Source organism: Panthera onca, chromosome F2, assembly GCF_046562875.1.
Source record: "Panthera onca isolate mPanOnc1 chromosome F2, mPanOnc1 haplotype 2, whole genome shotgun sequence".
Lineage (NCBI taxonomy): Eukaryota > Metazoa > Chordata > Mammalia > Carnivora > Felidae > Panthera > Panthera onca.
The window spans coordinates 64053636-64071269 of record NC_138356.1 but is presented as its reverse complement, the minus strand read 5'-3'; the positions used below and the strand labels follow the sequence as shown (position 1 = coordinate 64071269).

General features: G+C 37.6%; 1 protein-coding gene across 5 annotated transcripts in view; it reads right to left on the bottom strand.

Annotated features, from left to right (window-relative positions):
• The window catches only part of COL14A1 (collagen type XIV alpha 1 chain), a 210828-nt gene that overhangs the window by 96521 nt on the left and 96673 nt on the right, over nt 1-17634 (bottom strand). For all 5 annotated transcript variants that reach the window (XM_078441830.1, XM_078441832.1, XM_078441833.1 and 2 more), the window contains exons 22-25: nt 16160-16309; nt 12876-12992; nt 4728-4874; nt 799-855 (exon numbers count right to left, since the gene is read on the bottom strand). In XM_078441830.1, the coding sequence (XP_078297956.1) occupies nt 799-855; nt 4728-4874; nt 12876-12992; nt 16160-16309 (471 nt within the window). The remainder of the gene's footprint in view (nt 1-798; nt 856-4727; nt 4875-12875; nt 12993-16159; nt 16310-17634) is intronic.

Below are 17634 nucleotides of genomic sequence, written 5' to 3'. Positions count from 1 at the left end.
CTAATGCTAGCCCAGGGAAACTATTATCAGTAGGTATTACTGATTTCAACATAACAAGCAAAAAACACACCAAGAAAAACCTACTCTACTGAAAGCATTTTTTAGTAGTCCTTTGTTGGTATCCTGTGTTGTTTCAGATTATCTATGCCTCTCTTCCCCTTATTAGTATGGATCATTGTGGCTAACTCTGTTTTATGATGAAACAAACAATTTAATCTTCAATAATCTGAATCTTTTAAACTTAGGCCAGCTGCACACAAATATTCTATGAGATAATGTGCCTTTCTCCTTTCTTTAGGGAAAAAAAAACACACTGGGTTTTTATTTTATTAAGTGCAACTTTATTCCCTCAAAGCTATTTATAATATAGAATAAACCATCTCCAGGTGAGGTAATACTCCAGGATCTGGTGTGGTTGTTCTCTTAAATTCTGAGATTAATAAAATTTTATAAATTTATGGTTTGAATTTAAAGCTAAAAAGGATCACAAGATATGCTAATTATAAGCTTATTAAAGAAAACCCCGTCCTCTGTGTCCAAGGAAAAATTAAATCAAGATTAGATTCCAACTTTGAAATGAGAGCAAAATCTATTTGAAAATATACTCAAAATGAAAATTTTACTTAATCAGAGGGCAAAAATACACCAAAATGCACGAAAGAATTACCTCTGGGATATGAAATTGTGTTTTTAATTTTCTTCTTTGTACTCTTTTCTACTTTTTAATGTTTGTTTAATAAACAAACCCAACAGAAACCCTAAACCTAAAATCACAGCATTATCATATTATTCTTTTACCTTCTTTGGCTGGTGGAATGGTCGGAGCAAAAGTAGGTGGTTTTGTAGGAAGTGATTCTGTAAAGGAGAGGGCAAGAGAACATCAATTAGCCATCACATCTGTGGCGAAGAGAGGGAGGTCATGGAGTCATAGTTCTTCAGGAAAGTCAATGATTTTGACTATTGTCTTCTTGGAGAATTTAGCGACTACTATAAATCAGCCTCAGCCTGTGAAAACTGGCTCCCTCCATCCCCTAAAACTCAGACTGAAAGCTTGAAATACCATTTTGCCACAATTCAGTTTACCCAGCAGGAGTCAATGCAATCAAACTGTCAACTACAAAGTGGTTCTAATGCTGATTTAAGGCAAGAATCTTGCCAACCTATTTCAGATTAGTCTCTGGCTGCTTTCACACATATAATAAACGTCATTTTCATTCTGCCTAACTAAGGACTGACCATCAATCCTCGCTCAATAGCCCTCTCTCCTTTCTCACCCTGCATCCCCCAGATATGGTCCCCAGTGGAATCTAATTTGCTCTCTGTTCTGCTCAGACTGAATCTGGAAAACTTTCAGTTCTGAGGACCAAATGGCAGGACATTGGGAGACTACCGTGTGTCCACATCAGTTTAACCTGGATGAGGAGGGATGAGAAGTTCATGTAATATGCAAAGTGTGGTTAACGAAAAGGAACAGAGGAAAATTCAGTGAGAGCGGTGACTATCATAGCCGTTCATGTGGCAAAGGGCAAAAAAATTATGGCATCATTAGGTAAACATCCTAAATGTTACTATATTCTTTTCTTATTCTCATCTGACACTAAAAGTTTAAGAAAAACTGAGAAATGTCTTTTTATTATCTTAGTTTAATTTGAGGGAAATCTCTCAACTAAGCATAGCCATTCGCTCTGGAGATAGTAAGCACCAAACAGCGGGAAAGATTTGAGTTCAGGCAGACTGATTATTTTTCAGGATGGTTGTAAACAGAATTCCTTCACTGGCAGGAAGGTTGGAAGAGATGAATTTTAATTTTAAGGTCTTTTCCAATTCTAAGAGACAATCAAATGAAATTATTTAAGTAAAATCAACATTAAAAAATGAGATAACTGTATATTACTGATATGGAAACTGAGATTAATTAGTATGTGAAATGAAGCAAGACATATAATACCATGGTATGATCCCATTTGTGAAACATAAAAAAATCTGATATATATATATATATGATATATATCAATATATCTATATATGTCTATATAGATATAGATTGGATAGAATCTATCAGGTAGAATTTCTTGAAGGAGACCAAGCTGGGAAGAAAGAATGGGGAAAGAGGGAGGTCAACAAAGTGCTTTATACCTTTGTTGCATTATTATGGATATATATACATATGTATATATATGTATATACGTATATATATATGTATATATGTATATATATATGTATATATGTGTGTATATATATATACATATGTATATATATATACACACATCATTTTTATCTTTTAGAGACAATTTTTGAAGCTAAAACATTTCAAAAATAAAATACAAATTGAGCTATCTTAATACCAAAACTAGGATTGTAAACCTCTCTTGAAAACACCATAAAATGCTTCCATAGCCAGATTTATTTATCTTAAAATCTGTGGAAGTAATGGGTCATCTTTATAATTGTCCATCTTCTTTACTGTGGAAAATTGAGGCATATCCTAAGTTCTAAATCCTAAGAACCAAATCAATGAGAAGCAATGGCAGACAGATCACTATGTTTGGGCAGAACATCTGGCCAAAGAATCTTTTGGGTGGGAAGAACCACAATGAACTATTAACACATATTTATATTCTCCACGTGGCATACAGATGGCCCTTGACTTCAATACGTGAGCAGTTGTCACATAGAAGACAGAGCAGTCTTGATCTGCATTGCTTCCAAAGGTTGAACTAGAACCAGTGGGTAGAAGCTACAAGAAGATAGACATCCCCAATATAAGGAAAACATTTACATCACACAGAGCTATCCAAATTAACCCTGGGTTGGTAGTTAACAGTTGTGGAGTTAGGGTTAGGGGGAGTTGAAATAGACCAGGGATCGCAAACTCAAAAATTTTTAGAGGTCGTGCAAGTAATGAATATGAGCAAAGAACTAGCCTAAACATTGAGTGGCAAACTTGAGAGCACATTTACTGTGTAAAAAGAGACAGCAGTTGGTCTCAGCAGATTAGCACCATGAGGATATATGCCTGTCCTGTGTTGTCAAATCTTTTGAACCTTCAACAAATACTTTAAAACTTGGGGGGGCGGGGGGCAGGGAAGTATGGCTCAGAGAAAACATATCTGATGGTGATATCTAACCCATGAGTATCAGTTTGTGACTTCTAAGAAGAAAGTCATGGTGATAACAAATACTTGTTCAATAAGATACAGGTAGAAAATTTCCTCAACAGGTTCTCTTGGATCTTCACCACCATATGACATGAGATAGTAGGTATTAAATTTTACTGCCGAGCAAAGAGAAGCTCAGTGATGTAGAAATGCCCAAGGCCGTAAATGTGAGAAAGAGTCCCAACCAAGCCTGTTTGACTCTAAATCTTGTGCACTACCAGGAGCCTAATAACTTTAAAATTATATGATCCTCTCTATCTATAAAACAGAACTCTAATCAGCAATAAAGAGAAAGATACTACTGATACATCCTACAACATGAATAAACCTCAAAAACACACGCTAAGTGAAAGATGTCAGATGCAAAAGACTACATATTCCTTATTTCCATTTACATAAAGTGTCCAGAAAATGCAAATGTGTAAGAAAAGAAAGCAAGTTGCCTGAGGTTAAACACAGAGGATTGTCTGTGAATGGGTATGAAAGATCTCTTTGGGTGGACAGAAATGTTCTAAAACTGGATTGTAGTATTGACTATACAACTCTTGGAATGTACTAAAAATCATTGAATTGTACACTTAAAATAGGTGACTTTTATGATATATAGGTTACACCTCAAAACTACATACGCAATATAAAATGCAGATATAGTGCACATGCAAACTCTATTTTAGAGTTATGAAATGAAGTCTTTATATCTGAAAAAAAAATGGATGATTCCATTTATTACGCTTTCATTTGAAGGTCACGCATTGTTGATGATTTCTTCCTGCTTATGCCAGACCACATAGACAATAGAACTTTCCAAATGTCAGATACATGATAGAGGGGCTACCAAGAAAACCCATCGCCTCCCACCTATTCAGATATAAATCGTCAGAGACTTCGAGCCTAAGTTCAAGATCCTGAGTTAGCCCACAAACGTTTTCCCAGAATTCACTACAATTAAAACCATTCTCATGTTTGTGGCCTTTACGTCAGGAATCCTTTATTAAAAGCCATTCCAAGAAGTTGACACTCTCCTTGGTCTTTAGAACATGTAAAAAGTGCTTTGTTTTAATTTTATACTTTGCCTTTCCCTTCAGTACATCAGATCTGCAGCCAACTTGGAAAAAGTGCAAGAGCCTCTTAAGTAGGCAATAACTCGAGGGTCAGCCATTTGGAACATCTTGGCTCCATTCCCACCTCATAGCTGTGGTAATATGCCATTGTTTGAATGTCAGGACCCGGTCCTTAAACTTCATTTCACACTCCACATACCACAAAAGTTTCTTATGGATATAGATCACAATATAGGTCATTGTTTCAAGCACTTTGCTATCATATGGCCTTATAGTCCCTTGTGAAGCATATGGAGGATGGAAAAAACCCATACAGATGACATCAGTGGGCCACATGCGGTGAATTATGGGACTGGAGAAGAGGACCAAAAACTTGTATTACAGATATTCCTGGGCAGCAATAGCTAACATTTTTCTAAATGGAATAAGGTTTTTGAATCAAAACAGGATGCCTAAAATACTGTTTGTTCACAGAGACAGGGATCAGGAGAGGACACACTTAACTTACGTGTTTTTTCCATTATGCTGACACTGGGTCCCTCAATCTCCTGAAGTTTTGTGTAAACACTGATTTTATATTCTGAATCAGGCTGAAGTCCGTAGAAGCAATGCCTGGTTGTCCCTCCGCCCACAGTGGATTCTTGCTTTTTTGTATCTAAAATCAAAGTGGAGCAAAATGTACACGCATGAAATTTTTAAAAACAGCTACCAGTAGATAACTTGCTTCTGAAACACTTACTATGCATGGCCTAATCAGATAACTTCAGAACAAATTAACACTTGTTTAGGTGCTGTATCTTTTCCTAAAGAGTTAATACATCCACTGATTTTTTTGTAATTGAAAAATCACATTTTCTATGTTAAAAAAAATGAGAATAAAAGACTCCAGAGATCAACCCTTTAATGGCAAATTATTAATGCATATAATTGTGTGTGCACATCGTAATTGATACCTTGGATCTCTTGGTGTGGAGGTGAGTATATTTTTTAGAAATTAGAATATTCTTTTACAAACATGATTCTCCAGAATACAGTCAACCAGTTACAAATCGACAAAAAGATACATCCTTTTGGCCCCATACAACTTACTACCATGCAAAAAGATGCCCTTCTTGGCAGTGGCCTAAAAATATAGGTATGGAGTTAGAAATTATAGGATGCTAGGCAATCCTTATGCCTGTGGATGAAGAGGTGTTCCTCCAGGGTTTCCGGAACTTCATCCACAGATTATTTTCAGAACTGCTACAAATGCAGGCAAGAGCTTAGAGCATCACTGAGACAGCCAGGAAGTCCTCAGAATGTCCGATTTCCTACCTCTCAGCCTTAATTTTTAACCAACACTCATGATTTCTTTCAACTGCAATAAAGACTCCTAGGAAGCTTGGAGAAAGCTGCCTCTACTCTGAAAATCATTTTCTATTCTTTCAAAATCACAACTGAGTAAGTAAAACATGGTGCTTCAGTGGCTCAAGGCCCTAGTTCCAAAGTTCTGTTTGTTCTACAAAGAAGACAGCAGTATACAGCCATCTCCACAAAGAACCTTCTCTTTCTTGTCTCCACCATGGCAGAAGCACAAAGAACCTAGCAGACCTGATTAACTGTTGGCTACTTTCTTTATTCCCATACTCACAGCAAGATTGCTTCGCCTTTCTGGAGAAATTAGTGCTGGCCCTTGGGTCTGGAGTCTAGGGTAGTTGGATTTATTATACTCATCATTTTCTGAGGGCTTACTATGTGCCAGGTTCTGTGCTTTGTATTTAGTGATACAATAACCAGAAAGATAATATTAGCCAGCATTGAATGAGCATTGACCATGTGCCAGGCACTATCCTAAAGATTTTACATGTATCGGCTCATTTGATCCTTATAATAGTTATAATTGCTCCAATCTAGAGACAAGAAACCGAAGGCCAGAAAAGTTAGTAACTTAATCAAGTCCATATGGCTAAGTAGCAGAACTGAAATTAAATTCAGAACTCTAAATCACAGTCTCAGAGGACACTGCTTTAATTTCCATTAATATATCATAAAATAATGTAAGCTAAATGCTTTTTCTAAATAAAAGTTTCAGAGAGGCTGAGTGCATATGAAATGAGCAAACATGATAGCTTGCAGAGGTCAGATGAGGACCCCTTACGTGTCAGGGCTTTGTCACTCCATTGGACAAAGCTGCCTACCTTGGTGGCTTTAATTACTAAAGAGTCTCAAATGGGTTTTCTTCATTGGCATAGAGCATTTATTATTTTATACTACATGGTTAATTGGTTAAAAGGAAGAATTGATGCTACCATGAAAAGAACAATTATTTAAAAAGATCTAGATTGATCTTAGTTTTACCCATAAGTTGTATCCATCTACTTAATGCCTTATATAACTTTATTTCTAGGAATTTAAAAATCCAGTGTTAAAAAACTGCATTGATTAAACACATTACACATATTATTTGCTGGTTAAAAAAGAACTCCTTCAAACTGTTAATTGAAGTTTATTAAATATAAATAAAATATAGAAAACAAAAACAGAACAGTACAAAATATAAAAATGTTAATTTTTCTATTTTGAAAGAATAATACCTATTAAATTTCAATCTGTAATTTAATATATAATGGAACAAAACATACATGTGTTATAACATACATTTATTAGAACAGACATGATATATATCATTTAAAACTTGTCCATGGACAAAATCCTTCTTTGAAAAATACAAATAAGATTTTTAAAACTATAAGTAAATTAAAGCCACTTATTAAATGGAATGTGAAAATTATTTTTTTATTTTTATGATTGATAATATAAAGGAGTTTCAAAAGTGAACTTCATATAATCTTTAGTAATATATTTGTTCAGAGTGACTTAAGGTCTACTTCAAAAATTTTCTTATCTATGTGACAAAATGATGAAATAAAAAATTGTTGGGGCACCTGGTTGGCTCAGTTGGATAAGCATCTGACTTTGGCTCAGGTCATGATCTACAGTTCATGAGTTTGAGCCCTGCATCAGGCTCTCTGTTGTCAGCACAGAGACCGCTTCAGATCCTCTGTAAGCCCCCCGTCTCTGCTTCTCCCTAGCTGGTTCTCTCTCTCTCTCTTTTTCTGTCTCTTTCAAAATAAATTTTAAAAATGACTTAAAAATTTTCCCAGGTGTTTGTGAGATTACATCTTGCTGTGATAGGAATTCGATAGTAAGGAAATGTTCATAAACCCTGCACTCTGTTTTGTTGCCGTCCCAGTTCAGTCTGTGGTTCCCAGGTTCAGGACCCCACATGAGCTGTTTCTTTCTAACCCTTACCCACAACTTTGGAGCCTCTTGCAAGCTTTTGTGAGTCACCTATAAAACAAAAATTTTCTAAACCCTTATGGCATGGATATTTATCCATTTCCATAAAAGCTTCCAGGAACTCTACAGGAATCAATTCTAGAAAAGTGCTTTTCTGTCATCTCTATTTCTCATGGATGTTCATGCACTTTATTAACCCTCAACAATAGAATATAAATTGATTTTACTGTTAAGCAACAACATAAAAATCTCAAAGCCATGGGAAAACTGGAACAGGCACTATAAAATTTTGGGAAATGATATTACTTTAATTCCCAATAATAACAAAGAGGGGTTACATGAATGGGGATGTACCCATGTTGCTTTTGGCATGTGTGATTTAGGTCTAATGGCTTAGCCTTAAAAGAAAACATTTAAACTGATCAAATGATGACTGATTTCCTCAACTCTTTGTGCCAAAAGCAAGGAGTTAATTTATTTTTTTGGAACAGGAGAAGAAATTCTGTCTTTGTGCATTCATTCTTATGAACCATGGCTAAATACATTCTCTGGGTTATTGTGCTGAAAACGATGCCACCAGCTTGACTCACCAAAATGTCCTATGAGTAGTTACTGAGATGCACAAGCAAAGAATATCCAGGATCCAGGATACTCTGCTGGAATTTTATGACATAAATGCTTCCAATCTCTAGGTCTCTCAAATACTCTGACACACAATCATAATGTCACTGCCGGGACACCTGGGTAGCTCAGTCGGTTAAGCGTCTGACTTTGCTTAGGTTATGATCTCGTGGTTTCTGAGTCTGAGCCCCATCTCAGGCTGGCTGCTGTTAGGGAAGGGCCCACTTGAGATCCTCTGTCCTCCTGTCACTGCCCCTCCCCGACTTGCACGCTCACTCGCTCTCTCAAAAATAAATAAACATTCAAAAATAAATAAAATGGTCATAATGTCACTGCCTCAAAAAGCTTAATCTTGAGACTATGTTTTGTTTCATGCGATCTTTTGTTTTGGATCTGGTGTCTGGTAAGGGAGGCTCTCCACTATGCTGCAATTATGTTGATGATACTGCAAAATTGGCATTTCAACATTCAGTGACAGAAGACAAGTTGAGCATTCTTTGAAATCTTCCTTAAGCAGTCTAACAAGAAATTCACCAAGTTATGGGGACTACAAAGGGAATAAAGTATTTGGGATCATGTGGCATCTAAATACATGAACTTAAAGGGAAATGATATACCCAACCTTGGATGCCAAGTCAACTCAAAAATAGCTTGGAGAACGAGACAGAATTCCAGAGCATCCACAGAACTAACGGAAACTCTCTTGGAGTTCTGAGCTACCTAAGACCAACCAAAAGTCTCTGACTTGGTCCGTCCTATCATTAACCAAAAGCCTACAATTTAATTTGGCAAATGGATGAGTGACTCAAACACAGATTTATTTCAGTCTCTCCTGAGAGGACCTCATCCTTCTGGTAATCTTTCTTTCATTTTTTTTTTTTTTTTCCTTCTTGGCTATAAAAAAAGTCATAATATTAAATGGGTAGAGGACATCTGTTGTTTTTGCCTGTCTTGCAACCATTCTCCCTTTCTTTGAATCTATTTTTCCCCACTCTTGGTCTTTATGATTTGGGAAAAAACTGAGTAACAACCCTTCTCCCCTCCAGATACAGAGGTGGGAGGCAACCAGGTCCGACCAGTCGGTTTATTTCATGCCCTTGAACTCAATGACAGATTTAGGGGCATGTGACCCAAGCCAAGCCACTATGACTCAGTTCCTGGACTTTTGTTGGAATTATTGAGAAAGAAAAGCTCTTTTTTTACTCAGGCTGGTTAAGCTGTAAACTGGGAGGTGTCATTCTGGATCCGACTGGGGCCAACTCAGAGAATCTGGCCGAGGATGAGTACAGAGCAAGAGAAGGGAGCAAGACTTCATCTTGATGGCATTGTTTGAACACTTAGATCCAGATGTGCCTGGTGCCGGACACTTCTAAACTTCTCAGTAGTCAATAAATTGACCCTTTTGTTTAAGCTCCTTTTATCTGCATCCCTACCATTTACAAACAAACCTAAATGATACAGCCTGCCCACTTTATTCACAAAAATCTTGGAATTTTGTAGGTATTACCTTAGATAAAAGCCTCAAAAAAAGCCTCAATTTTAGAGAAACTGAAGCCCAGAGAGTTGACCAGCAATTATGGTCAAAGCCGAGGGCCTCTCCACTGACTTCATCTCAGAATACAAGTGCATGTGACCAGACCATGGGGATTATATTTTTTAAAAAACTGGAAAAAATTACCTGTCAAACAGTAAGAATTTGTCAGAAACATTAAAAAATATGTCACTCGGGGATAAAGCTTTTCTCCATCACATGGAGGAATCAGATCCCATTTCTCTCTAGTATCTCCTCTGGGATAGAAGGACTAAACATTCGCACAGGTAGCATAGGTAGCCAATGGGAGACACTACAAAGTTAAAACAGAGGGGGCCCTGAAACTCATCTCCCCATGGAAGAATCTGCATCTGACCACAAGTCCTTCAAAGGCACCAATCAGGATAATGATTTTATTTCTCTGTAAAATAAACAAACTCCACCTCAAATCAAGCTCCTAGATACAGAGAACAGACTCATGGTGGCCAGAGGCAGGTGTTGGGGGGGGGGGGGGGGTAGGAGAAATGGGTGAAGCAAGTTAAAAAATGTTAGAGAGAGAAAGAGAAAGAAAGAAAGAAAGAAAGAAAGAAAGAAAGAAAGAAAGAAAGAAGAAACACAACTGAATTTTTCCCTACTCTAAAGTAGGAAGACTATCCCTTGATCTAAATAAACTATATGTTAAACCATTTAAACATATTCCCTACTGCTATCCCCATACTCCCTCCCCACTCCCAACACTCCTCTTTGAGGTAGACTGTCAGTTAGAAACTGTTGCTGCCCATTAATTAATATTCTTCAGTTAGACAACTGGATGAATGAGATGTAAGCTAATTGGGCTCATAAATCTCCTAGCTATAAATGTTGATGAAAAACCAATTGAGCAACACTTTGTTCATTCTTGTTTAATTGAGCCTTGAATGTAAGGCTCAGTTGAAGAGGTTTTTGGCAGCCTGGAGATAATACCAAGGGAGGACAAGTTAACTTCACTTGAAGACAGAAGGAAATGTGGACTCATTTGTTTGTTTGTTTGTTTGTTTGTTTGTTTGTTTGTTAACAAAGATCTTGGCTTCAAAAAAGAGCTTTGTGAGGTTTTAGACTACCAGATCAATGCTATCGCACACATCTCTCATGTCCTCTGATGACAATCCCAGTGCTATTTTGCAAATATGCTAAGATGAAAACATTTAAATAAAAAATATACTTATAGAGCTTACTAATTCCATTGACAAAGTCAGTTTCAATGTATGTTTATGTCAGTCTATATAACTAAAATTTTTATGAAAGCCAATGAATATCCGTAGGAGCCTATGTCCCTTCATGTCAACTTCTTGAATGACACAAAAGGATAAAAGTATTGTGGGGCAGTTTAGGAGTGTGATTTTTATCATTAGTAATTTTTTAAAGCTTAACAAATACCACTAAATGTCAACCCTTCTCTATGAAAATGTGATTTAGCCTGTCTTATAAAGATATGTGAAACATGACTCCTCAAGATTTTGTAGTCATTTCTCAAACAGTAGCATACCTTTCATATACTTCTGCTTAAACATCTCATAAATCATATTAAATACAACCACAAAATCCATATGACTTGTCCTGACATTTCCTCACTCAGTGTTTATTTCAGCATAAAGCCACTCCTATATGTTTAGTCATGCCAGGCTAAAGGGATCCTTAAAGTATCACACACAGGGAATCAAGGAATTAGTGGCTTAGCACGTCGATTGAGACAATGCCTTGGCTGGGGTTGGCAGAAGTCTCTTTTTGTGTCGCTCATATTCTATTCTCATATTCTCAGCGTATCTCCAAATGCTCTCACCTCTCTACTAACCTGTGCTTTCCACTTTCCTGCTTTTTTTAAGAGAGAGAATGCAAACAAGCGAGGGACAGAAGGAGAAAGAGAATCCCAAGCAGGTTCCACGCTCAGAGTGGAGCCCAATGTGGGGCTTGATCCCACAACCCTGGGATCATGACCTGAGCTGAAATCAAGGGTCAGATGCTCAATGGACTGAGCCAAAAAAAAAAAAAAAAAAAAAAAAGCCTGCTTTTTTCAATTAAACAAAAATGAATAAGAAATAATCATGGGGAAACCATGATTATTTGTCCAGAAAGAAAATTTTTTAACAATTTTATTACCAATTTTGAAAGGTTAAAAGAATCACTTGGAATTCTCCAGCGTCTTCTAGAGTCTCCCCCAAATAACAAGATATATCTTTTGCACCGATAATACAGTATTTAATCTGATAAATCAGATTAAAGTAATTTTCATTATTTGATCTCATCTTCTGAATATTTTGCAAGCTGATAATAGTCCCTACAAACTTACTTTTTGGGAATCAGCCTTTTGTTGTTGTTCTTCAAACTTTTTTTTTTAATTTTTTTTTATTTTTTAATATATAAAATTTACTGTCAAATTGGTTTCCATACAACACCCAGTGCTCATCCCAAAAGGTGCCCTCCTCAATACCCATCACCCACCCTGCCCTCCCTCCCACCCCCCATCAACCCTCAGTTTGTTCTCAGTTTTTAACAGTCTCTTATGCTTTGGCTCTCTCCCACTCTAACCTCTTTTTTTTTTTTTTCCTTCCCCTCCCCCATGTTCTTCAAACTTTTAATGAAAATAGGCAGACATTTCTAGTTTTTCAACTTTGAAACAAAGTTCCAAATTTAGATGTTCTTGAGAACAGTAATGCTGAAAAACCTGCCTATGATGGCATAGATCTTAAACCATCTCTTGAATGAGAGTTTATTGTTCACCATTTATCCTCCAAAATAAAGAGAGTCAATCAGTAAGAAAACCATTAAAATCAAAATGAGATCCCCATGGAGTAACACTAAAATAATAACACCATATCATTTTAACGTACGTTAGTCACGGCTATTTGTCTCCTATTGCCAATAGCAGCTTCCATTCTCTGGAGGTTAACGTGGGCAAAGCACTGTCGCAAATGTTTCACGCGGAGTTATCGCCACGTAATCCTCCAGAATGCCACAAGATCAGCACTGTGGTTATACCCATTAACAGATGAGAAAACAATCATTTGGAGAGGTTAAATAATCGGCTTCCCTAGCCATTCTGACTCCATACCCCGCATGATCCATCATATAACATTGGCTCCTCAAGAAGAGAGCTCTAGTCTGTTACTTGCATGTTGTCCACAGAGATTTGCACAGAACTAAGTACGTGAGCGCTTGACAAAATCATCCGTGATAGGTGGCACTTACCCTGGAGCGATTCGATGACCACTCTGTAGGCAGTGGCATGGCGATGCACCTGCCACCGGGCACACAAGCTGGTCATTTGAACCTGCTCTGCTTGAAGATTGGTCACACCCAAAAACACTATAATGAAAACAAAGACACCTATGTCACACTACAGACAACGCCACAAATGTTCCCAAGTCTGAAATTAACTTTAACCCAATAACATTCTAATTCAAAGTTCCCATAGCCAGTGGTGGGAAATCCATGAACTCACAATAAATTAGTGCACAAAAGATAACTATTTTATTACTTGAGAGAGAAGTTGCAAAACATGTATAAATATGGTCTGTTTTACACTTGTAAACAAAAAGGGAAATAGTCACAGAAAAAAGACCAGATGTAATGGATGGTGAAATTCTGGTTTTTTATCTGATTTTTAATCTGTCTTTATTCATTTATGTTTTCTAAATATTCCACAATTAATATAATACTTTTATAATAAAAAATCAAATACAATATGCACTTATCAACCATTGAAGGATAGCCTTGGCTTAAATAAAAAGGAAAGCAAAATAGACAAAGGGAAGTCTTACTCAAACAGGAGTTTCATAAGGACCGGCCTTCAAAACATGATTGAAGGGAAATGAACATATTTTTGAAAATGTAAAAATGAAAGATTTAACACAGATAAAAAATTATAAAAATCAAACACAAAGATTCCTATTAATTTTAGAACACTGTGATATACAAAAATGATTCACAGAAAGGTTATTTTGGGAAGCAATAAAAATGGTATCTCTCCAATACAATAAAGGAGTAAGTATCTGGCATTTATCATTTAGACTCAAAAAGAACACAATTAAAAATTAATATGTATATTCTCCAATGACCTCTGACTTTCATCCACATCATTTTCTTACTTTTCCCTCTCTCTTAGCTACCTTTATAATAAAAATAGTTTAAAATTATTTTTCAAAATGGTAAAAAAAAAAATCTTATCTAATCAAAATTTACATTTTCACATTGTTCTTTTCTGTTAGACCACAGAGAGAAGACCTCTTTTCCAAAGGCCAAATAAATGAGCCCTGTTGTTCCATAAAAAAAAGGAAATTGTTAATGATTTATGTAACCATACCAAATTTTAAAGAAACCTTAAATTAACTTATTTGCCATTGTATGGGCTTTTATTTTGCTTGGGAGAAAGAGAGAAAACAAATAATAAGCCCATCTAACTTTTCCTTTAAAGACAGAATATAAAACAATTCAATACTCTTAATGTTTTAAAATATATGTGGAATACCCAACACACTTCTTGAAGAAGAGAAGAGGGATGGAACAGAAGAAAGAAAGATGCAAAGAAAGGAAGATAAATGGAAACAAGACAGAGCAGGGAGAAGAGAGGTCAATAAGAAAAATCACAGAGACAGAAAAAGTGGCCCAGACAGAAAGGGTAATTACTCTAGAGGAGGAAATGAAAATCAGCTAGTGAAGGGGAGAGACTGAGTGGGAAAGTGCACAGGGGATTCTAGGGTGCTCCTAAGGAATGGGATTGCTGTAATAGAAAAACAGAGGGAAATCACTTGGAGGTTACTGTAATGCCCAGAATGGCATTACTTTACCAGCCAAGTACAAGATCAGAACCATAGACCAAGGCCTTCCTAGATCTGTTGAAGACAGACTATTTCTTTTGAGATTAAATTGATTCTGTAATCTAGCCTTTAAGGTCTTAAGATATTCCATTAAAAAAGGTTTAGGAAGCCTCCTCTAACGAAAAGCCTGGACCTATCTAAAATTTAGGTGGCCAAATAGAGGTGGCTTGGGGTCTGGTTTAATATATGCCTCATTCTTGATTGTTCCATTCATTGATTAATTATTTGGTTAGGGATGACAATGACATATGGGCCAAAGGTGTAAAGCACAATTATTACAATAATAATAATGCTTATTCACTAGTGCTTGCCATATGGCAGATCATTTTTACACATTATTTCTGGAGGCCTCACAATCAGGATATTGTCTTCATTTTAAAGTTGAGAGAACTTGAGCTCAGAGAAGTTTAGTAATCTGCTCAAGGTCACAGCTATTTTTTTTTTCACTTTTATTTTTATTTTATTTTATTTTATTTTATTTTATTTATTTATTTTTCAATATATGAAATTTATTGTCAAATTGGTTTCCATACAACACCCAGTGCTCATCCCAAAAGGTGCCCTCCTCATTACCCATCACCCACCCTCCCCTCCCTCCCACCCCCCATCAACCCTCAGTTTGTTCTCAGTTTTTAACAGTCTCTTATGCATTGGCTCTCTCCCACTCTAACCTCTTTTTTTTTTTTTCTTCCCCTCCCCCATGCGTTTCTGTTAAGTTTCTCAGGATCCACATAAGAGCGAAACCATATGGTATCTGTCTTTCTCTGTATGGCTTATTTCACTTAGCATCACACTCTCCAGTTCCATCCACGTTGCTACAAAAGGCCAGATTTCATTCTTCCTCATTGCCACGTAGTATTCCATTGAAGGTCACAGCTATTAAGTAGCAAATTTAAGGTTTCTACTTTTGATTATACCGTAAGTATCATTCCAGTATCATCTACCTGGGGCAGGTGGAGCTGATAGCACTGAGGATGATGCCAACTAGCAACAGCCACACCATTTTTATTTTTGTCATTTATGTATCATCTTTCGTGTGTATTGAAAATCCTGGTCTTCTGTTTAGAGTAATTATGTGGGTTTTGAAAAGTATTTAAGTAAAAAAATGTAAGTCGGTTTAAAGAAATATATTAAACAGATGGTGTGGCCAACGAGAAGTCCCAGATGGTATGCAGACTGCGTGAAAACCCTTAAAAGGTACAGAAGGAAGTCCTTTTTGTATCTTTTATGGATGGTGTGTGTGTGTGTGTGTGTGTGTGTGTGTGTGTGTGTTCACATAAGTGGGGAGGGGCAAAGACTTTGAGAAAAGCCAAACTTTGGTCCAACTTTGACTGGCGTTGGCCATGTCGCTACAGACTGGTTGGAAAATTTCACCTAATGTGAAAAATGCCAACAAAGACTTTCCAGAAGGAAATCCTATCCGCCACCATCAAGTATATTTGCATGCCAGGTTCTGACATTCCGCCTGCCAACCGGGACTCTGAACTACAGCCCTGAGTAAGGAGTACACCTTTCTTTCCATGAAACACCATCCAGAAAGGGCAATGCTGAGGAAAATAAAAAACAACTGCCAAGTTAAAGCAGGGGTTGAGTTACAGCGAAAACAAAGCAGCAAAACCACATGCAGGGGTTGAGGCGATGGGACATCGGTCTTACGTGTTTTCACCACGCCTGTCAGAGCGTCGCTGAAGCCTGAGGCCTGGGAGGCAAATATTTTCACGTTGTAGTCCATTCCGCTGAGGAGGTTTGTGATAAGAATGGTGTTAATGCCAGATCCCACAAACGTCTCCAGTGTTGGGCCAGCAACTAGGGGAGAAAGAGTATATTTCAGTTACACCAGAAGATGGAAAAATGGAAACACTCTTGACAGGAATTGTACTTATCCGACTGTGTTACAGTTGCCCGGATTTACATACAAGATAAACAGCAGAGCTGGGGGTTTGAACCTAGCCCCATGTGGCTCTGGAACTTACATACCTGACTACCATGCTAGGGCTCTTTTTAGGCACCTACTCCTTCTTCTCAAATATAGTTCTTTCCCTAGTGCTTACTCAGAGAAGCGGGTCCACCTCACAATCCACCATAGGCCATACTGTGCGGCCTTCACAGTGGAGCCACTGTCTAGTCATAGGCTTTGGGGCACTTGCCAAACTAAAGAAGCCATTCTCAATTGCCCCGTTGAGACACCCCTTGTCTCCAGGAGGCATGCAAGTGGCAGTAGCAGCAAATTTGTCACAGACGCTATGCTATACCTTGCCACATGGGGGTTCAGCCTATATGTTGCCACTATTAGTTCTATCCCCTCCCCTTAACACTTTTTTAAAGTTTATTTATTTACTTTGAGAGAGAGAGAGAGAAGAGCGCAAGAGTATGAGTGGGAGAAGGGCAGAGAAAGAGGGAGAAAGAGAATCCCAAGCAGGCTCTGTGCTGTCGGTGTACAGACTGATGTGGGGCTCGATCCCACAAACCATGAGCTCACACCCTGAGCGAATTCAAGAGTTGGAGGCTCAACCTACTGAGCCACCCAGGCGCCCCTCTCCTAGCATTTTTAAGAACAGACAGATGACACCACTACTATTCCAAGGCCCTTGACCAGTTAGCTTTGTTGAGCCTTTACATTTTTCCCCTCTTTTTCAGCCCAGTGGAGTCTTTAGCATTAAAAACATTCCTTGATAAGTCCTCTACAAACTTATTTACCTCCTGCCTTTTCCCATCTGTACTCATTCTTTAAGAGTTTTGAGTTAGTAACAAGTTCCTAAAATACTTCTGACTTTACTTCAGAACCCCCTTCCAACAATGCATTTATACATTTCTGTATGTACATGTTATCTCCATAGAGATTTTCTCAGGAACCAAACTCTCCATTCAAATGACCACATACCACATTCCACTTGATTTAGAGCAAGATGTCTCAGCCTCAGTGCTACTGACATTTTGGGCTGCATAATTCTTAACTCTGGGGCAGCGGGGGGCAGGTACTGTGACTCGTAGGATGCTTAACAGTACCCACCAGATGCCAATAGCAACCTCCTACCCGCCCCCCCTCAAGTTGTAGCAACCCAAAACATCTCTGTTGGGAAGCAAAACTCCATCGAGAACCACTGGCTCAACACAAAGCTACTTTCCCTCAG